We start from the raw sequence: 23,182 nt of genomic DNA on the forward strand, positions 1-23,182 counted from the left end.
TTGTTATGCCTTTCTCCCCTTTCTTAAATTTAGCCACTACGTGTATAGCTTTACTCAAACCACTTCCCTGAAGTCGATCTGTTTGTAGGTACTCAGCATGACACCACGAAGGAAGTCCATGCGATGGGTAATTGTGGCTCCCTGGCTTTTGGCCACGTCTTGCTCTCGTCCCCTGTGCAGTGACAGAGCCAGGTGCGGGCGCTGCTTTCCGCAGGGATAACACCTTAGTGTTTTCACATGCAGCGCAGTGCCGAGCCAGCAGCACTTGCCTGCTTGTGTTCAGAAAATGCCATTATTGATTTGTTCCAATGGAGTGGCTAATTGGGTCATACGGAAAGTGCTGGCTGCGCTGCCGGGACAGAGCGCTCTGCAGCTTCGTACCCCTTCCCTGGCTCCCAGCACTCATGCCCTGGCAGCGCTGTCTTTTCGTGCTCCAGGTCCAGGTTCCAGCTCCCACCGGAGCCAGTCTGTACTATCCTGAGGAGAGCTGGTTCCTTCTCTTGCCTCAGGCTTGCTCCCGGCTCCGGAAATCTTCAAACTGCAGGGAATTGTTGCTGCACCTCCTGGGGCTCACCTTGCCCTGACCTGGCGGGGAATATTGCCTGCAGGGAGGGAACAGTGTCTTTCTTTTATTGCCTCCCGGTTTCCCACCTGCACAGTTGCACTTCTCAGTGGGATTTTCCTAGATCCCTCTGAGGCAGACTAGCACCTCTGCTGTCATTTTCAAGATATTTGGGTCTGGGTCTGCACAGAGGACTCCAGGACTGTCCATTACCTGGATTACGTGCACCAGATGAGTACTTGCTACAGAGCACATTCTCATCTCTCAATCATACTCACATTTTTTTCTCAATTGAGAGTTACTCCCCCTCTTATGCCCTTGTCTGGACTTCACCAAAAACATTTCCCAGGAAAAACAGGTTCCCAGCTTTAGATGAGTAATTGCCTCTGTACACCTCAAAGATAAAGCTGGCTCTACCTCAGTCTCTATTCCACTGGTACAGTTTCTATATTGCCCTGAACTGGACCAAAACCCCAAGCCTTTATTCTCTTCTTCCTCTTATATATTTTTTTCAGAATTGCTAACTCATGTCATTTGCCAAGGTCAAACTCTTTCTGATTACTTTTTTGCATGTTTCTACCAGTAAGAGATTCGCAACTTTGAGGTCAGAGAGGACCATAAGGGTATGATGGTTTTGCTTTCTCATAGCACTGAGTCAAAGACTTCAACCACTAATTTCTTCACAGAGCCTGTAAGTTTATTTTAGCTATGATACGTCATTTGTAAGACAGGGCGAAAAAAAAAAAGGATGAAATATCTCAGGTAACAGAGAGTTCACCATCTGCGTGTGGACCCACATCTGTTTCATTTGTATGCAGTGGAAATTTTACTGTACAATTCCTGTGCATTACAGACCTGCTCCTAAACATGAGGGGATTCCGTAAAAGTCAACAGAATTATTCCAGGTTGATGTAAGCATATCCAAAATTATCGAAAATTTCTATAAAAATGCCAGTGCACAATGTTTTAGATGTAAAATTGTTTTTGACAATGTCTTATGCTCCTAATAATTCTAACATCTATAAATCAGAGATGCCATGCAGGTATGTTTTTATTTGATAGGGTGCATTAATTTCAGCCTTTTAGTGCAGGAAAATATACTTTAGTGTCAGGAACCCTAATACCCTTTCAATCTGTATTTATATTCCTTCTGTCTTCAGTTCCAGTCTGTGGGGCACATTCTCTTTGAGTGCAGGTGGATAAACCACCTTTGAATTCTTTTGATGACTCCCCAGTTCTCACTGGCAGGAGAGTGAGCCCACGTGTGTACATGCCTGCAGCACACAATAAATCTTACAGCATTCTTCTTGTCAGCTTTATTTGGGCCAATATTTTTTTCCTGATCATTAAGTAAGATAGCAGGAGGTTTTCATTATTATTACATAGATAGTTCGCCTGAATTTCTCTCTTTTTAAGAAGTATGTTTTGCTTTGTGTTTCTTGAAAACTGTGTAGGACTCAATTATTAGCTAATTATTTTAGCAATAAAAGAGAGCATTTTTGGATTTATTGCCTTTGAAAGAATAGCAGCAAGGGCATTAGAAAAAGAGACAGGACTGTAAATCCTGGCAGCAGATTTAAAATACCTATGTCCTCATCTTTGCTTCTACATACAGAAAGACATTTGTATTTATTTTGTTGCAGCACGGTGGGGCAGAAGACTCCCGTGTCAGATCTCTGCTGATGTGATTAGAGCAGTCACACCATGAACACAGGTTTTAGGGTGCTTATTCAGTACACGGTGGCAGGGAAATATATTTGTCCACAGCATAATGCCTAAGGTGCAGGAAGCACAGGGAGTTGATGGAAGAGAGAAAGAGGGGGGAGGAAAAAACCCCAGCCTGGCATTGAAAGAGCCGATATCAGGCATAGCAGAGTTGACAACATGCGTTTGGACAAGTGCCCAGACCATGGACTACACGTCAGTCACAGCTTACTGGATGCCATTTCCCAGTATCCATATCCCTCCCCGGAGCAAAATGTTGCCCAGAAATGAGCATTTCTCGCTGTTTCTCGCTTTGGTAGAGAAAATGCCGACATTTAGCATTTTGGACAAAGTGAACAGCAGCCAGTTCCCCAACAGCTCCTGTGCCAAGTGAGGCAGTGTACGCGTGCGTGTGTTGGAGGGGTGAAACTGCTCCCATTAATTATAGTCCAAAATAACAACATTTAAATTAATGATTTTTTTTTGCTATTGCCTATAATAATATGAGACTTGCTTAATGATCAAAATATTAACATATTATTTGGGCAAAAGTTTCTGGGTTATTTCAGGCACTCTCATTCACTGAACTTTGAGGCAAACTTCCAGAACTTAAACTTCCAGCAGAGAAGCTCTTTAGTTTGAGTTCTTCATATTATACTGTGGAGAGATCACAATTACCAAAAGAAACATAAAATAGTTTGTGATTAAACTTCAAAATGCAATTTAGCAGAAGGTATTAGGTTGAACTCTGAACAATGAACACTTATGAAACGCTTTCACTGCCTATTTAAGCCTATTGAATTGATAACAGGATAAATTAACTTTGGCAGTCCACCTTTTTGCCAAGTTCCCCCTCTTAGACAAGTTTGAAGAGTCAACTCTAGGAATAATGAATCTATATTTTATTATGGGCAGCGTGTTGCTCAGTGTGGTAAAAGATCTTGGGCCAGGAGAGCAGAAGCCATTAGAAATAATGTGCCTTGCTCCTCTGCAGTGAAGAGTTCAAAGGCTTAAAATATAATATTCTGGATTAATCCAAGCACTGCCAGACTGCTGTTTCTGTCCTTGAGGGATGACGTTTTTCAAAGCATCCAGCACTCATGCAGAGACCAGCAGTTAGTGGCTGTGATGGCATTTGTCTGGCAAAGTTTTAGTTTACCTTTATTCAAAATGGAAGAAAATACCAGGTCAGGCTGGTTTCAGGAGAGTTTTTGCTGTTAACAGTCTCTGCTGAGCAGCTTTGGTTTCTGGCCAACTCTAGCCTTAGACATTCTAAGTCGTAAGGGCCAGATTCTGGTATTTTTATCCAACTAAGTACTCACAGTTGCATATTTCTTCTAGATCAGTTTCTGGAGTTTTCTTGTTAATACCTTGTGACTTTTGTGGGGAAAAAATGTGTTTCTTAGGTCAAACAGGAAGACAAGATCTGTCTTTAACTACACAGGTGTAACTTCAGACTTCCACAACCTTAACTCTTGACAGGTGACAGCATAGATGGAAACTCACCTTGGAGCTGCAGACATCCAGGCTGGGGGTATACTTTCATCTACCCAAGAGCTGGGCAACAGATCTCTGCTGTTTCCAAACTCAGGGATTATTGTGTTTCACCTGTTTTGCCCATGTGTCTTTTATGCATGTGTTAGTGATTTGGGTTTTTATAAACAGGGTTCTTATAAAGGCTAGGCCATCAAGAAAGTGAAAAAAAAAAAAAAGAGCATATATGGATGTACATGGCAAATGGGATCAGCACCTTCTAATTCTGATGTTTTACTACTCTCTTTGAACCGTATTGTTTCTGGTTTCTGCATGGAGGAATGGGAAGAGAAATGACAAGGAGGAGCGGATAAGGGCTGCAAAACTGAACAAAAATCAGTCTACTAAGCTAGCCTGATGTCTGGTTGTTTCTGCTGAAATGGAATGATGGACCAAGTGGCATAGGATGGAGAGTGGGCACCATCAGTCTCAAATAAACAGGTTTAGACTTTTCTGTTTTCATCCCTTCTCTGAGGAATTTGCAGGTTCTAAATTATGCACATGTGACAACCTTAAGGTAGGATTTGATATGCTCTATGTCACTATTCAAATGTTGTAGTCTACTGATAAAATGCCATTGTAAAGGAACATAGTACAACACAAGTCCTTTCTGTGTCTCAGCTATAATCCCAGTGCTGTGTATTCCTCCAGGTTTTCCTCTGATTTCTCATTAAACTGAGTAGTGGCAACTCTGCTTTACAGAAGAGATTCTTCAAAGTGAATTAGAGAGATACTTAAATGTGCACACTTAAAATTGACAGCTGCACTCCATCCCTCTTTTATTCCTAGCAGAGTAAGTGATACTAATCTGCTCTTCTCATATTAAGAAAGCAAGGGAATTTTCCTGATTTATTTAGTGATTTCTTTTCATGCAGAAAGATAAATTTACTGATTTTATTAGTGATACAGGGATTTACATTTATTTGTGAAAGAGGAGAACCAAGATCATAAATGATCTGTTCTGGTAATAAGAATGCACAACTAATTTCTCTGGTTTGTAATTTTTATTTCTCTCCTGTTTTAGCTCAGATTTTTCAAGGCTTTTCAGAAAGACTGAATTCAGCATTATCTGAGGGTTGTCAACCCGACAGCTCTGCAACAAAAAGTCTCGTCTACTTTACATTTAAAACAAGTGCCACCAAGGCAGTAATGCAAGCTCACTGTGTTTCATTAGCACTGCAATCTGCTTGCTTCTCCACTTATGTAGAGGTAGGATATAAACAGCTCAGTTTTCACCATCATTTACTTCTTGGCTTCTTTGCAGAGGAAAGGTGCCAGTTACTAGACACAAACTGTTGCTGAGAAAGGGTGCCAATTGCTACCAGGCATGGCAATTTTATGAAATCCCTAGCTGTCTGCAAGGAGGAACACAAACATCAACAATCACTTTACAGAGTAAACAGTCCTCTTGTAACTACGTATGTCACACTGTTGAACTGAATTTACTACACATGAAAAGCTCTGCAGACTTCTGTTATAGTATCTGAAATGTGGCTATAGGAAACTTTGCAGGTTAAAGTGTCTTGTAATATGTTAAAGGAATAAAAGAGCTGCATTTCTAGAAGACACTCAATTGCATAGTATTACTCACTTATGAATGGCTAAAGCAAAGATATTTCTGTCGTCAGCATGCTGGGCTATGCTGCTGCTTTTTCTGATGGGCAACTTCCCATAGTAAAGGAGGGTCCCACTGGAATGGCCAAGTGCGTGCAGACATGTAGGTCAGATGGGGAGTGGACTGGAACAAGCCTTCCACTCCTGAGTCTGCACCTGGAAATGTCTTCACCAGCTCATTCCTGGAAAGTGATCACAGAACCCAGACTTCCCTGAATTCCAATTATTGTCTCAAAAGTGCTCCTCAAAGAGGCAGATGGACACAGGACTGTGGTGGGGAGCAGAGAACACACATGGTGTTAAAGCTTCCCATTGCATTGAGGATTGAGTAAAGGGCAATTTGCATTTGCACTGTCTCACCAGAGAAAGGGAAAACCCTTATCCTTCTCATAAAATAATTTCAATTAACTTCATCCTGCCACATACTTTTTGCTGCTGGCATTGCAGTGACAATGGCAAGGGAGGAAGGCTCCCAAGCCAGTTCCCATTTCTTTCCTCCCCACCTGCTTGGGACAAGAAACTTCCTGATATCAAAGGATTTGCATGTGTTCTTTCCCACAATGATCATGGCCAGGGAATCAGGGAACAAATGTTGCCAGTTAGGGTTAGATGAGGAGGGAAAGATTAGGAGAACCCACTTGAACCGATCACCATCCAAAAGGCAAGTCTTGGGCTCCTCTTTCTAAATTTGTTCCCACAGAATGGAAAAAATGATATTTCCATTGGGAAGGAATAAAGTGAATCCATGTTGATGACAGGTATTTGTCTTGTTTTGCCAACAGCAAGTCCTCTTTCCAAAGGAGTGGCATTTGCACTAATCCCCATTTGAGCCTGAAACAATTAGCCAATGTGTGCTTTTCAGAGACAGAACGTAGTGTGGAGCCTTTGCATTTATTTGTGTCAGCAAACAAGTATGTGGGTCTATGCACAAGCACACTTGAGATGTCACCCAGATTACACTCTGTTTTCAGAGCTGTTGCTGTTTTGCTGGTGCTACAACTGGCTTGCAACATTCAAGCATACACTGTGTCCATCCTCCTCCATGTGCTAATTACTGGTATGGTGTTGGCAGATCACCTCGTTTTAGGGTCTGAATCAGAGCAGTGGTGAGCAAACTTTTGCTCTGTGCTATAAAGGAACTGAAATCTGTCCTGAGCTCCCAATGTACCCTTTGCTTGCACAAAATCTTTGTATTACTGAGTAGTTTTATTTTATAAATGAAGAAAACAACTGATAAATATTAACATAATGTGTATTGCCTTGGTAACATGGCACTTGATACAAAAATTAAAAACAAATTATGTAAACCACCCACGGTGGGAAGCTTTACAGAAGATAGACCTGCTGCCGTTGCTGCCAGAAGAACAAATCATCTGGAATCAGAACAAAAGCAAACAGCCCAGAGTTAAACAACACAAACCACCTTTCCCCAGATAGGTCTCTGATGATTTTCAGGTGCTGTGTGCTGGAAATGAGACTGTTGCATCCCATGAGAGAGGTCTAGCAGGGTTGTCATCAGTTGATTCCCAAACACTCCTTCTGGGATCAGTCTACAAACCCAAATTCTTTTGAAGAGTCTATTTTTCTTTTGAAGAGTCTATTTCTCTTAGGCATTTTCTCCCACTTCATTTAGAGAACAAGTCTGAAAACACATGCTGATGAACCAAATTGTTGTCCAAGCACGTGTGCATGTTGTCCCCATTGAATAATTTGCCAGGATACATTTCATCAGTTTTAATTAATTTTAACTCCTTGGATACTTGGTAGAAGTGCAATTCCTAGGAAGAAGCTGGGCCCACGCTTCCGGGAGATTAGTCTCTAGGAAAGGGTTGCTAAATCTTAGTACCACACAGAGGGATTAGGAAATAGAGATTTGATGTAATTTTAGCTTTTGACTGTAACTTAGCACAATAATTGGCTTAAAAACTTGAATATTCGTCAGAATAACCGAGTTACACAGTCTGTCCTCTTAGAGCACAAGGCTTCTAATGAATCTGAGTACACAATCTGTCTGCATAAATGAATTTGAGACGTCACCTCAGATTGTGTTGCACTTTTAACATGAAACAATTGTTTCTGTTGTTCCAGTGCTATAACCAATATCATGCCATTAAGATTACTTGGTACTCTGTTGTATGCACATTGCATTAAAAAAAAGAAAACTTTTTATGGCTGAGTGCCTTAGTTGTGCATCTTGTGCCTTCCACATTGGTTTCTCCCTTGAATATTACACTACTTCCAATTATAAAGACTGTTAAAGAGGCTGAAAGATTGTTGCTCTTTGTTCTAGACAGACTGGTAACTCAATGGTTATGGAGAAATCTTTGGCCAGTGAAGATCAGTGCTAACTTGTGACTAGAAATCGTATGTACTACATTCTTATACAGAGGGTATAGGCTTGGACATGCATAATTTGATTTATTAAAAGTTAGAATATATTTTAGACCACATGGCCTCTGAAGCAGGAAACAAGTAATTTGATTTTAAATTAATTTTCTAGAAACACACGACGACATTTGAAAAGACCGACACAAACCTGACAGTCCAAAAGGATTTATACAGAGAGCAATTTACTTAACCAACGGCTTCCTTTGTGTCATTTGGTCTTTCAGACAGTTATATTTGAAATAAAGTGTTTTTCTGCTTCAGGTACCTCTTGAGAGACTTCCTGTGGTGATGTGGCTTTAGAACTGAGGCAGGTAGGCTGTGGCTCCCTAGGGAAGGGAAATTCACTTAATACATGAATAACATCAAATGTCAGTCAAGTCAAGGGAGAAAAAAGGTGGACAAATGAAAGATAAATAGGTTTAAATAATTACTGTTGAAATCCGGTTATGCTTGTAATTTTTTTCTCAGCATGGAAGTCCCTCTGTAAGCAACTCAGCACAACCCTTCGAATCCAGCTGGAATTTTATTAATATTTTAGTAGCCGTGTTAGTAATGGCATGAACAATGTGATGAGCTATGGAGTTTTCAGTGAAATCCCCGTCTTAGGTGAATCAATAAAGCCACACAAACAGAGAGCCTGGGCCTCCAGAGGTAGGGATCAACCCTGCAAACATACTTTCCTCTGCCATTAGTCCTGGGAGTACTTCTTAAGAGCTCAGCAGCAAAATAATCATCACCTCAGGAAGAAGAGGCTGGGTTTAATGGTACCTCTCATGCTAGCAAGCACTAGGTCTAGTCCGATGTGTCTATGGAAAAAAAAATTATTGCTCTGATTCCAGAGTCCATCCCCTTTCAGGGAAGCACTTCAAAATGTGCTCTCCTTTCAACCTGTGGCTGAGCCCTTTTGGCATCAGTGGGTGCAAAGTAGCCTTAAGTGTTTTGCTGAATAGGAGCTGCCTGCATTTGTGTGTTTACCTGCAGTTTTTCCATGTCTACTGTCAGATACTTTTTATCTCTTCAATGAATTTTACATTTTCTTCCCCTTCAGTCTCTGTCTTGTCTTCTCTGGGCGTGTGTGTTTCTCACACTGTTTCAAGCAGACTTGTAGCAGAGTATTGGGGTTTGCTCTCTTGCGTTTCTCCAGCTGTTACTCTGGGTATCACCACCTGATTGTGCCACTTCAGAGTACACCCCTTGGTTATCCAGCAGAACTGCAAACACCTCCCTGTGTGCCTCAAGTCGCTGGAGGAAGTTTGTGTCTCAAAACCAAACTCAAAATGGAAATTGCAAGGGAGTTTCCTCCCACCTCAGCAACAACAGTTCAGAAAAAAAGTTGGACTGTTTGTATGTCCATTTTCTACAGCTGAATGGCTCAGCATATCCAGTTGCTGAAGTTCAAAAGTTGCAACATAAGCTTATGTTATCTTGTTTATTGCCATTTTCCTTAAGATGCCGTCCCCTGGCAAGTATAGTCCAGGTTATTTTCTCTTCTAGCTGGAGAGTTCTCTCTAAGAAATAAGCATGCTATCAAAGAAAAAGAAAATAAACCCATCTAGGATTATTTCCAGCAGGAAAAACAGCTGCAGCTGAGGGGGCAGCGAGGCCCAAGCCCAGGCGTCCGGAGTCAGAACTCTGAGATTTGTGAAGAGTTAAGTGAGTTACACGTGGATAAGCAGTTGAAGGCTGAGCCACCACCTCCAGTAGGGCAAAAAGAGGTAACAGAAACAACTTTCCTACCTGATACTGCATGCAATTCATTGCACCAGCTCCATAGTGCATGTCACTGGCTTATGTGGGGTTTATGGCTTGTAAGAATACATGTTTGTCAAGGGGTACAAAGCAATAGTGTCTAGTAGGTATTACAGTCTTAGTAAAGAAGAGAGAGGATTTTGTTTTTATAAAAATAATTGGAAAGCTTGGAAAATGTGCATTATAAATTAAGATGGGATTCTAAGAGGCTTTGGGGGGAAAAGGAAAAAAAAAAAGATAAAAAACAACCAGAAAATTATCTATAATGTTACTGTCTTGTTTTAGGAGCAAATATGGGTGTGTTTTCCCACTGAAAATCAGCTCCAAGAGTGGCATCTGCTGACTTGGCAGATCTGTACCTTGAGTTCACTGGAGGGCATCTGCTCTCTGTCACAGTTGAATGTTTCTTTTCCTGTTAACAAATAGACCCAAGAAAGGTGTGACAATTTAAATAGCTGGTGTGAAACTAAATAGGAAGCCTTGGTATTCAGTTGATTTGGTCAAAGTGCTCTCACTCATTGTTTCTTGATGTGTACACACAGATTTTTTTTCCATTTGTAGGATTATGTTGTTCTTATAAATATATTTGTACTGCACTCTGACTGACTCCAGGCTGTGTAATTCCCTGTATTCTCCTTGCTGATTTGGGGAGTTTCTTCCCCTTCAGATTCAGCATTTTGTTGCCTTTATTATTAGAAAGTGATGGATTCCTCTCTTTGAAATCAGGAAAAGGAGGTTTGGGATGTCCTAGGAGTCTGGAGAACTCCACAGCTCCTTGAGATTGGAACTGGGGGTGGTTATGTGGGACTGAGTTAATGAAAGGGAAAGGATGACACAGTACACACATCACACCTCTCCCCGTTCTGCTGTAAAACTGCTGGCCAGTTTGTGCACAGCAGGAGCAATCCAAGGCAGAAATCATGACAGGACAAGAGCAAACAGACCTATCACTGAGCCAGGGCTCACCTTCTCCAGGCCTGCTGATTCATACTGTCATATGGGGTGGAATTTAGTGGACTAAATGTAGACATCTGCATCTGAACTTGTCATCTGAGGCCCCTGTCTCAGAGTGTGTCTCATCTCCAGCTGAAATCAACATTTACATTAGGTCAGGTCTCATAAAAGTGTCTGTTTCTCTCCATTGAGTAAACAGGGAGCACTTAGGATGCACACATCAGTGAGATAAATTCCACTCACAGGAACCACAAATGCTCTGGCCATGAAGTGTTTCTTTAAGGAGCAATCCTCCTTCCCAGAGTACTTCTTGGCATATTGAACTTCATCTTTAGAAAGAAAACATCCTGAACTTTAAAGGAAGGAGATTCAAAAATTTGATCTCCGGGGCAATGGGGAAAGTATATATATTTAACAAAAAGCCCAAAAGTTTTAAATAATATAAGGAAGCATATAACTAGGAAGAATTAGAAGACCATGACAGGAATTTTTCCCTCAGAGGTTTAGGTATCCTTCATGTTTAAATGCCTTTTTGAGATAAATAAATCCTGTGATCCTAACAGGGAGGCCAGAAAACTAAGTCGTTTTTTAGTGCTATAACAAAATGTCATGACAAGTCAGGAACATTCTAGCCTTGATATATTAAGGAACATCATGATAAAGTAATAATCCCCATTTCCTCCCTCCACTTTCAAATGATCCTGAGACACAAATGTCACCTTTCTATAGCAGAGCATAATTGATTCTATTTGCAGCTGCTTAGAAAGAGGTGGGGGAATATGGCAATAGTCCAGGGATGACTTGAAATCAAACGGAAGTTCACATGAGGTCATGAATGCCAACATAAAAGAGCAAAGCCCAAAGGAGGCTATTTTTGAAGGCCAGATCTTGTGTGGACATTACATACTTATCATCCTCCTTTTCAGAAGTAATCTTTGTTCCAGCACACAAGAACATGCTCATCATCTTTTTGATGAATATCCCGAGAAGTTGCAACTTGCCAAAGAAAGCCAGCAACTGCAAGGGAGTAACAGATTTGGTATGCCCAAGAGGCAGGGCTTTCAGTGATTCAGTCAGTAACAGGAAACTTTGAATGTGTTCTGAAAAAACACTGTTTATGTCAGTAAAGGATACATTAAATGATTAAAAATTTATCCTATATAAATCATCCAAAAGGCACCACAGAAAAAAAATCATCAATGCCACAGGAGAAAAAGGCTTCAGAGTGCAACCTGGTGCTTTCTCTGTCAAAATGCTGAGCCATAAAATATTTTGTACAACTTTGTGGAATCTACCTTTAAATATATCAGGCAACTTGGATTTTTTCATTTATCAAAGGGAACAACTCACTTGCTTAAAAAAAAATCTCATGGCTAGGTATATTCCCTTAAATACCAGCCTTTTCCCCCCACTTTTTCCTTTTGAAGTGCCATTTCATTACTGTCTTTTACCAATTTTGTCCTTCAGTCTCTTTTTAAGAGTTAATATCACTTACTTTAATAGGCTGTTGCTTCCTGTTATCTGGGGCTTACCCCCTGAAGTCACACACTATTGTTCTTTCATTTCATTACTTTTTGTAAATTAGTATCTCTGTACCTCTTTCTCTTCAACTCCCTCAATTGTTCCTTTTCAGAGTCCTTTTCCCAAGAAACAAGCACATATTCCAAATACAATTTCTACAGAACTGAAAGAGAAGAAAAAGTATCCCATTAAATAGACATGATGCTTTCATATGGTTTTCTGCATTGTTATATGCCACTGCAAAATCATGTCTAGTTTTTTAATATTATTCCAAGTTTCCAAAATTCTGACTGAAATTTTCCCGTAACCCTCTCATTTGTACTTTTTTGAATCATGTCCCATTTTGCTATATTCTCTCCATGTTTCACTTTCTTTTCCTTTCTGCTTCCTCGATTTCAATACTCTCTCCAATTTAATGTTATCAGCTAACATGAGGATTATATCGGTCAGGACCTCTTCTATATCTTTAGTGAAGATAATGCTGACCCTAATCCCTAGAGATTTCCTCCTCTGAAGACAAAGTTTGTGCTATATTTGAGTCTTTAGAATGGCTTTTCTGCACACAGCAATGTGTGAATCCGAGCCAATTACAATTTATTTTAAAACTAGACTTTTCTATAGCAGACATCCAACTGTTTTCTTAAGGTTTATATATCATATGTCAATTTGATAGATTAAGGCTGTGATTTTGAGAGGTGAGGGAGAGAGGAAGGGGAGATAAGAGAGCTAAACCTTGAGCAAACATCAACTTTCAATGAGATTTCAGCATCTCACTGCTAAAGGCTTTTCTAAAAACACATTCAGATCAGTTTGCTGCTATTACAGGCCCAAGCAGTGAGTGTGGAAGCCCTGTCTGGGTACTTAAAACAGCCCCTCCACCAAGAAACACATTATAAACTACCCTCTGCACCATGAAGACTAAGGGGGGATGTCCCCCTGAATACCAGAGGAAGATCTCTCAAAGGGGTTTCTGATAGATCCCATTGTCTCTGCCTGGGGCACGTCCTCCCCTCCCTTATTCCGAGAAATAAAGAGGAGGTTCTGTGTTTGGCTTTTTTGCCTTCTTTTGACCTCTTTTCTCCCTGTTTGTGCAGAATTCTCGGCATACAGGAGAACCACCTCACTACCTGTATGTCTCTATGACATTTGACTCCGAGTCAGCGCTTTCCGTTTCTCCTCTGACTCTTTATTTAGTTTACTTTAATCACAGGCTGCAGCAAGTGTTTAGTGATCTGTGATTCCCATGATTATTCCCTTTTCCTCTTCTCTCAGCTCAGTGTTGTGTTTACTTATTGCTGCTCTCCTGGGCCGATTCCTGTTTTCCATGAGCATTCACTATTGATTGCTAATGATGTGTTAACTGGGTGTATTGGATCCCTTTATGCCCTACAACGTGCCTTGCCTGGGTCTGCTAGTTTGGGCTTTCTAAATATTCGTCTACTTACATTCATATTAATTCTAACAGGCTCTCCCACTTCTTATTATTAATGCCCTTTCTGCATTATTTAAAGAAGAGTTTATTTTCTTAGGCAACTGAATTTTGACTAGTTACATCTCCCCGACAATTGCTATTATGTCCCAGCTCTTTTCCTTCCTGAGTTCATGAAAACCTTCTTAATCCCTTTAACCTTTCTGAAAAAGAGTAACCTTTGCTTCTTTCCTACAATTATTCCTAATCTTTCCCTCATATGTATGGTTCCTAATTTTTCTCTTCCCAGTTCAGACCCTTAAAGTTTTACCTACTGTTTTCTGCCTCCACGTTCACTGCCTCTTCTTTGAAAGCTTTTCAGAAGAAATCCTGTCTGTTTGCCTCGCATGTTCCCCATCTCCCTTTGACACTGATGGATTCTATTATTTTCTGGGAACTCCTCATGATAAATAACTAAATAGATAATTGCACTATATTTTGTTCTGTGAATTTCCTAACCTGTCTCTGCTAAATCCAGCTCTGTAGTTGACAATGTTATCAACCCGACAGTGTCCTTACAGTTTTCTTTGATTTCTGTCTCTTGGTAAGAATTATATCCAACAAAGCTTCTCTTCTCATTGGAACCCCTATTTTCTACATCCTGCAGCTGCATGTGATTTAGGACTATTTCAATGACCTCTGTTTTGACATATTCATAACAGATCAGACTAAATGCATTCCCTAATGAACAGTAGTAGAAACTTCTGACTGTGCTAAAACTTGGTAGGACATTTTTTCCACCATCATACACCATTGTTAAACAGTAGAAAATGGGCTCTATATGACAGTTGCATTCTGAATATGGATTTTTGGAACGTTTATCCATGTCTTTAACATGTTCTGTTCTTTCTGTTCTGACTTTCTCTTTAGAAAAACCTAGCCAAGATTATGACCTTCTGGATGCTGCAGCTAATTGCAAACCAGCAGCTTCCATCCCCACTTGCAAGCATTGCTGAAATGTTCAATCTTGCCCATTTTTCTCAAGGTTCAGCATTTCTCTGAATTCAGCTATAAATTTTGCATTGATTGTGTATACTGGAAAACAGATGGCCCATTTTCACATTAATAATAAATATATCAAGCTGTACCTATTCTCTAACTCCACCATCATGCTCACGAAAATAATACTTTATCAGTACATGCCATCTCTCATATAACTATATCACAGTCTGTTTAAAAGCATGGGTAAGTATTATTGACCATTAAAAAAAAAAAGACATTAGTATTGTAAGATAGAGCACAAAAAGTTTTCAGTAGGTACTCAGAGAACAGAGTAAAAGATGTCACAAATAACACACCTTTCCTTCTTAGAGCTATTTGGCATTGTTGTGACCAATAGAAGATATCGCCTTTGGTGTTCCCCACTTACACTAAATAGTGCTCCAATACAGTCAGAAACAAACTGTGAGCAGGACTGGGCAAATATTGGATTTTTCACTTTAGTAGCCAAGCTGAATAATCAAGTAAAATTTAATTTTCGATTAACACAAAATAGAAATGCTTTGTTTTGACTAGTAAAATAAAATAGGGGGGAAACATTTCCTGTTTTCTTCTAAAGAAAGTCTCCTGATTCTGTTAAAAGAAAGTTTTAACCTGAAATGAAATTTCTGTTTCATATTTGGGTGAGTTATTTAATTATGTATCATATCTCTTTCATTAGTGAGTTCAGCCTCCAAACAGTTTTTGAAAATAATACAATCCCAAGAAACTTTTTTACCCAGATCTGCTTGAGATTTCCTGCTCTAAATAGATGAGAAAATCAGTGCTTCAGGGAGTGGCAGTATTCCTGTCCCCATTTTGCAGAGGAGGATCTGAGAAATGCTGAATTTAAACAATGCACCCAAGATGGTGGTGTGAAATATTTCAGGCAAGTGATAGAGCCTTTGAGAAGCTTCCAAAAGCCATGTGTCCCTCCTCCTACATGAGCTCAAGATCACAAGTGTGTGATTAACAGCCAAGGAGCCACGTCATGTGGTGAGAACAAGCCAGGCATGGGAGGAGGCAGGTGGAAGAGCCCTCTCACATGCTTGTACCTGTAGCTTCATGTGACTGGACCCTGGTGACAGAGAGACTTTTGCTCATCTCGGAGGAGAAGCTTTGGCAGCAGGGAGCAGAACACAGCCCTGACTGAGGAGGTGCAGATTTCACCCATCAGCTGTGGGTGAGGTACATCAGGAATGAGGCTCCAAAGACAGGAACCCAACACAGGTCATCCAACTCATTCTTCAGCATTTCAGGAGATAGGTCCCACTTCTTGTCCCCACCATCTGAAACTATGAGCCTTCAGGATGTCAAAACTGTAAAATCACGTGTGGGTCCATCATTCCAAGGTTCCACCTACCATTAACAGAGCAACCTGGTCTAGCAGAAGGTGTCCCTGCCCATGGCAGGGGGGTTGAACTAGAGATTCTTGAAGGTCCCTTCCAACCCAAACCCTTCTAGATCCTATGATTAATGGTGACTGGCTGTTGCCTTTCTATGGTTTGTTTCTCTTGTATTTCAGAAAGTAGGTTCTATGTGTTAGCTGTGTTATTTAGTTCTATGGTTGTTGTTGATGGATGGACCCTTGGGCTCAATGCAGCATAGACAGAGCTGTCACTCGAGGGGTGGGCACTGTGTGAAGTGCATGGCAATGTCTCTGTGGTGGTGGCTTTAGCTGGGATGTTGGTTAGTGGAATGAAAACTCAACTACTTCCTCCAGGGCTACTGATCAATTTGTTTTCCTCATTTTGCTCTTGTTGACAACAAGCTTGATGAAATCAGTCTTTCTGAAGGCAGCACAGTGGATTTGACAAATCCTGCAGAACTGCTGGAGCAGATCCCTGAGTTTGCTGAGGAGCTGATGGAGCCTGAAGATTGCTTCCCCGAAGGTAAGAGCCTGCATAAAACACCACAATGCTGAGGCAAGAAACCTTCTCTTCTCTTGTTGAACATCTCTCCACCTTCTCACCACATTGCTCTGTCTGCTTGCAGTGCTATTTCACTGGATGCACTTCATTTCTTAGATACTTTAATTCTCCACACACTTAAAATCCCTTGTTTATCATTAGTCTCTGGATTTTCAAGGTGAGATAAGCCAAGATCATGCTCTAAAATGCTCAGTGTTATGCTTTTTTAAATCATAATTTGTGCCATAAAGGGTTTGTTGAGGGGGTTTTTTTATGTGTTGATTTTTCTAATTCAGCCAATGAAGATTTTGCCTTCCAATATTGGCACATGGCCAGTTTGGTAGAGAACTGATCAGATTAGGATGTTTCTGTTGCTTAAATGTGTACAGGCAGTTAACAGAAACTGTCTGGAGAGTTCACAAGTCCCAGGAACTCTCTTCCATTTATTTTAAAGGGTGTCAAGATTAGCACATCCAGTAGCTTTCATCTGACCATGTAAGTGCTATGTAAGGGCTATGCTACCTAATTATTTTAGATAACAACAGATCACATTTACATATCTCTTTTAATACTTAAATACACCACCATTTTAATAATATTTTAACACCAGCCTGCTGCAAAACACAGGTTTAAATCTTAGCTACATCAGAAGACCTATGTTAAAGTTAATATATAAAGTAAATAACATACAAAGTAATTTCTCCTCAGAGTGAGTTTTATTCCAAATATTATCTCAGTCAAATTCCTCATTTTGCTTTAAATCTGGGTTAGGAAAAATAGAGTTAGCTGAATGTTAGTATATTCTCTTGAAAATTCAAGGATTATTATAAATAAAAAACAGAGCAGCTCAGATGGGATCAGACAGAGATGATTTGCTGGGTATATGAATGCCCCTGAAGTCAGCAAAAATGTGCATCTTGATATCTGTGAGAAAGATGATTGAATGAGGTAAGGGAGCCCTGCAGGGCTTACAAATGTCCTTAGGATCTAAACATTTTTTTGGCAGCTCTGCTTAAAAGCAGTAGCCAAAAACTAATGCAGTTGACGGAAGAAGGCATGGTGCAACTATTCAGGCCCAAACAATAACATTTAGAAATTTGGTCTGGTGTTTTCATTCTTTCACAATGTATTTCTTAATGAGGCTACTGAACAGCAATCTGTGTTGTGCACTGCAAAGTGATTATGTTATAGATGCTTAAACAAGCCTGTGCTGTAAGATCAGTGCTGGTCAGATGCCAGCTTACAAATTCTAAAACTGTAGTTGGCCATGGTCACCTTCCAGTTCTTTTATAAAAATAAGATGGACATCACACAAGACATTCCCAGAGCAGCCTTACTCTGTAATTTTCTCTGGCTTAAAATAACCAAACCTGCCTGAAATTCCATCACACAGGACCACAATGGTATCAGCCCAGTTTGTCAGATCTTCTTCCCTGCTATCAGTGGGGTGCAGAGTACCAAGCTGGGCTCTTCAAGATTGATCACTGGAAGTATTTAACTAGTCTTGAAGCCCACTCATTCTGGCAGCAGATAAATGTAGAAATGAAGGTCTTGTGGGCTCAGCCCCAAGCTTGTCTTGGGTTACATCCACTCTTCTGGCTCCTTCACCCTTCTCCAGAGTATCCCTGTTCCTGCTTTTTACCTTTTATTCTCATCTCTCCTAGTTCCTCACCAGTCTCTGTTCAAGTCAGGGTATCTTCTTCCTCTCGCAGGATATCGCCAGCTGAGCCTTGGGTTCTAAAAGGGAATGGAAGGAGAGTCTGCTCCCAGCCCTCAGCCCAGTGCACTGTGTTTAAGGTCACTGGGGATAAAGTTGCAAGTGATGTCCTCCCCAACATATCTATTCTCCTTGCCTGTGCAGCATGTATCCATGGAGATTTTTTGATGTCTACTGTGTAGGCTAAATGTGATCCCATTCCTCATGGATTTAGCAAAAATGCATAAACTTAATGCAATTCTTCAGTCATAAAATTTCAAGTCAAATTGTCATAAACTGAAAGTTCACATGATTCTTACAACAATTACATTAACATTTGGTTTAATTTATGCAGGGAAACAAAGTGTTGTCCTGTAATTGACTTGTATTTAATACTTTCCAATATTTTTACCCAAACTCACCATTGCAATTAAACCTCATGCAGTTGTAACTTCAGTCTGGTTAAAAACCGAGTAAGCCAACAAACAACAGTGCAGTTAACTAAGATGACAAGGTTATAAAGTACTAAAATGGAGATTATTCAAGGGCATGCACTGGGCAAGTTTATCTGGTGTTGCCTTTACTGGCTTGCAATAAAGAGATGACATTTTTTTGTAAATTTGGGAGTATGATCAGCCAATATTTCTGAAAGAAGGAGATTAAAGGAAGAGTGAGAGGGGAAGGGTTAATTTCTTACCTTGTTAGCTCACCAGTTATCTAAATTCAAACTATGACATTTCGAAACATCCAGCATAGGTTATGTCCTGAACAAATATGTTCCAGATTCAGGCCCCTTTTTTCAGATAACAAAGGCAACGAAGATAATGCATGTTCTTGAAATAGTTGCTGAAAGTTTGCTGAGGTCACAGTTTTCCGGGAGTTGGGTGACCCAGATAAGCCATAGGTCGCTTTTCTTGGGGAGACTTGTTAATGTGTTATCATCTCAAAATAGCCTTGATTAGGGTCAACAGGGAACATTCTTGAGTCAGGAAATGTGAAGGCAAGGTAGGGTCACAGCACTGGCAGCTAACAAGTATTGCTGGGAAAAACCTGATAGAAATGGAGAGGCCATTCCTGTTGCCAGTTGATGGGAAAGCAACATCTAGCCAATGCCAGCTATTTGGGTACTTTTTTCTCCAGATGCCTTGCAGCACTCCAGTTCTGTTGCCTCCATTGGTATGTGTTCTCTGCATAAAAAATTGCTATGTTTGGACACTATCTTCTGTGTCTCACAGAAGGTCATCCAAAGAGAGCCCCCTGGCCCCAGCGTGCTCCTCTCTTCCAGACCCTAATAGGAGAAAGATCTCACCAAGTCCTTAAGCGTAATTCCCCGGACACAACCCGCTGGCAAAGGTTTCAGGGGAGTATCATCAGATGGTCATGTGGGAATGAGTTACCTTTCTCAATGCATGGTCGGTCGCAACTCGTGACACCAAGGGCACCCAAAACCATCTTTTCATGTGACCATGTAGGAACAATTATCGCAGCTGCAAAATGCCACGCGCTGAAGTCAAGTTACTCTGCTTAGTGGTGGGATCCGTGTTATGCCCTCCCCAACTACGATTAGCGGCTGTTCAGAAGTGAAAAAAAGTGAAAAGAAACAAAAATATGCCATTAAACTGAATAAATCTAAACAGAGCTACAGGTACTGCCACTAGGTGATGTTTAAAAGCTGTGTAAAACCAAACCAAGCCCAACAAAATATGTTAATCGGCATCCTAGGGAAAAAAATCTTGGAGACAACCAAAGTTTTAAAGTATTGCTTTCCTCTAGCCGAAATTCCCGGGAGACTGCATGTTTTCCCATCAGGAAAGGTGTGCTAGTATTTTTTTATATACAATTTTCAGACATCCTAAGACTCTCACAGTCTTATCACATGTTCAGAATGAAATTAATACAGGTTAATACACCATTACTTGTAGTCACCTCCAAGATATGTTTTGAGGAGAGTAGCTTCAGACAAACAAGAGATGTACCCTTGTAGCAATGCTGTAACCAGCATTCAAAGCTAAGCAAAATACTGTTTTGTTCTAAAAATGAATGTCCCAATAATTGAGAACTTTTGTATAAAGGCAGTAACAAAATTGCTGCAGTTTGAAACAAGGTACCAGACTTACTGGACATCAATACAGAATAAATTAATTGATGTTCTTGGTTTATTGAAGAGAAGCAGCAGACCAATCCATCCAAATCACAACTAATAATTTAATGAAAATTTAAATACATATATTAGTATGAATAAGCAATGTATTTGTAAGGTCTTTACCCATAAGCTTAAAATTACAGACTTGGCTGTCCTGCTTTGAGGAAGAAGGTTTTACAGGATAACTCCCACATTTACAAGGAGATTTTTTTTTCCCCAGTGCACCAAAGTGACATGATCAGGTCTAAGCCCCACAATTAGAATACAACATACTAGAAAATGTGAATATGGAACCAAAGGAATATTTACACAAATAGTTTGTATTTTAAATTCCTCCTGCCTTTTTCTTTGTCACTTATCATTGTGGCAGATGTTTAAATAAGAGGTTTAAGATGTATTTTAATCTTCAGTTTGTGATTGTGCTATAGGACACCTAAGTGACTGAAGGGACATTTCCCTTGTTATGAAATAGAAACAAAAAGTAAATAACATCATGGTATACTCATGCATTTGGAAAAGTTTCTTGATAAATAGGTCTCTGTTTCATGAGAAATAGTATGCAATGTTCAAATGTGAACATATTCAAATGTGAGATATTATTCTTGGACAAGTTGACCACTGATGCAGCTCGGACAGCTTCATGGATTTACCAGTAAATAACACTTGCGAGGGACTTTTTCTGCCATTCTGTATTTCTGATGGGCAGTAACCAAAGGGCCATGGTAGAAATGAGTCAGTTTCCTCTCAAAAAACATGTAGCCCAACATGAATTACAATGGCAAAAGTAAGCCCTGACTAAATCACAAGTGGATCAACTTTTCCTTCACAACCCTTTCCCTACCGGTATTGATTCCGGGGTGATGGTACAAATCTGTTAGACAAGGCAAGATGAGTAATGCTGTCATAAGAAATGTCAGAGGGTTTATTCCTGCCTTGATGCTTGCTGTGCTAAAAGGTGTTAATGAACAGTCTTCTTCATGAGAACAAAACAGCTTCCAAAACAAAATGCCAGGGTTGGCAGATCATCTGCCTTATTACAGAAGCAGCTGGAGTTGGGATTGCTCAGCCCCTCACCATGTCTTTCCTTACACTCATCGGAATAAGTCTGATTTCACAGAAATAAATAAATATTTTTTTTAAAAAACAACAATCAAAAAATCCCAACCTATTAGACTACCCACCAAGGTCAGGTAAACTTTTTTGTTATTTAGAAGAAGCTTCTAAATGAACACATAAACTTGGGTCAAGGTGACCAGAGGAGTAGGTTACCAATATTGCAAAAAAGTCCAGAAAAGCACAGGTGTGAAAGAACAGTCAGTGAGAAAAATCAGAAAATTTGAAAAGGAAAGAGATTTTTATTATATCATTAAAAAACCTGTTTGTGGCCACATTTTTTTCCTTTTTTCTTAGATTTATGAATAGTTAAAAGTAGCATTTCATCTGAATTGTAACCAGCATGATTATTCACGGAAGTGCTACTTGACATTAGTAATTGTATCAGAATCTGGTCTAAACATTTCTGAATTGGGCCCAATCAAAAGCATGGGATTTAACAGCACTGTGATTTTGGGCTGACTCATCTGAGAAGCTATTTTGGATTTTTCAAGGTATTACTCTCAGTAACTAGTATTCCTTTTTTCCGATTGAAATTGCATGAAAGCCATCAAAGAACATAAAAAATAAATTAAGGTGCTACCTGGCTTTCTGTCATTAAAAACACCTCTTTGTACCTGCAGACTTGTATGATGGAAGCTGACTCAATCAGTAATTACCTGTTTTAACCATTTCATAAGTAATTTTCATCACAAATGTATTGACTTTGGAACACACAGTGCCCTGCTTATATCTAATATGAAGGTGATCCCCTAATTTTAGCTGTGTCTGGGCTCAGGTAATCATAGAGGCTCCTTGTGCAGTGAAATGACAGAGGCAAACTCCTCCAGGGAATGATTCATCCAACTGTCATACAATGGGGAAAACCACATCCTGGGAGACCCTAACCTTTTCCAACAGTATTTAAATAGCATTTATACTCTGTAAAAGCATGACAGAGCATGTCATGTCTGTTACCAGCTAAGCCTAGGCATTCACTGAAGAGGCTAAAAAGCCAAGTATCCATCCAGGAAGTAGCTTACAAGGAAAGAGTGAAAAGTTTCAGTGTACATGTTGTAAGTCAGAAAAAACCCTGATTTTTTTTCTAAATTGAAATTTGTTTTTGGAGCAATACATACTCAAGGACAGTTTATTTTACTAGGAGCAGTGGTCACTTCCAGTGAAAAGGGGGATTTCTGCTTACATGAGAAATCCACACTTCAAGCAACCTACTCATTAGACTGTTCACATGATTAAGTGAGGGATTTGAGCCCAAGTCTTTGGTCTTCCAGAACCAAGGCTGAGTTGATAATTAAGTGGACAGTCTACCTGAATATAAGCACAGAGTGTGAATCAAACACCTGAAAGATGGCAATCACTCTACAGTTCAAGAGTTTCCTGGCAGCACTGCTAAAAAGATGCAACTAACAGCCCACTCTGTCATGTCATGCTGCTGGGATTATACTGCGGGGCATCTCTCAGCACAGATAAGAGTTTGTTAGCTCAGAGATGCTGGTACCAGGCAGTATTACATGCCTGAAGTCTTTTCCATATACTTACTCCCTAAAATATCCCCAAACCACATGAATTACCACCTATGAGCACTGTACTGGTCTTAGCAAAAAGTAGTAACTAACATGATGTCCATTTATCCCTTCCCTCGATTCTTTGATGTTGAGGATTGAAGTGCTTAGAAGAATAATGCTTGCCTTTGCTGAAGTGGTACCTGACCTACAAAGAGGCAGAGACCTGGTTCTTACATTTCTATCTCCTCTCAGAATTATGTCTTTCTCAAAAAACATGATTAATTTAATGTATTTCAGCTGAGCCCAGAATTTCTCTGAATTCCAGAATACAGTGGTAAACTGGG

At 40.1% G+C, this 23,182-nt stretch overlaps 1 protein-coding gene across 1 annotated transcript in view; it reads left to right on the forward strand.

The window, feature by feature from the left end:
• Window positions 1-23,182, forward strand: part of LOC139673931 (sodium channel protein type 5 subunit alpha-like) — a 209,977-nt gene that overhangs the window by 147,656 nt on the left and 39,139 nt on the right. Inside the window, exons 18-19 of the mRNA XM_071559873.1 lie at window positions 9,373-9,516; window positions 16,243-16,363. Of these exons, the coding sequence (XP_071415974.1) occupies window positions 9,373-9,516; window positions 16,243-16,363 (265 nt within the window). The remainder of the gene's footprint in view (window positions 1-9,372; window positions 9,517-16,242; window positions 16,364-23,182) is intronic.

This window comes from Pithys albifrons, chromosome 7 (genome assembly GCF_047495875.1).
Source record: "Pithys albifrons albifrons isolate INPA30051 chromosome 7, PitAlb_v1, whole genome shotgun sequence".
Taxonomy (NCBI): domain Eukaryota; kingdom Metazoa; phylum Chordata; class Aves; order Passeriformes; family Thamnophilidae; genus Pithys; species Pithys albifrons.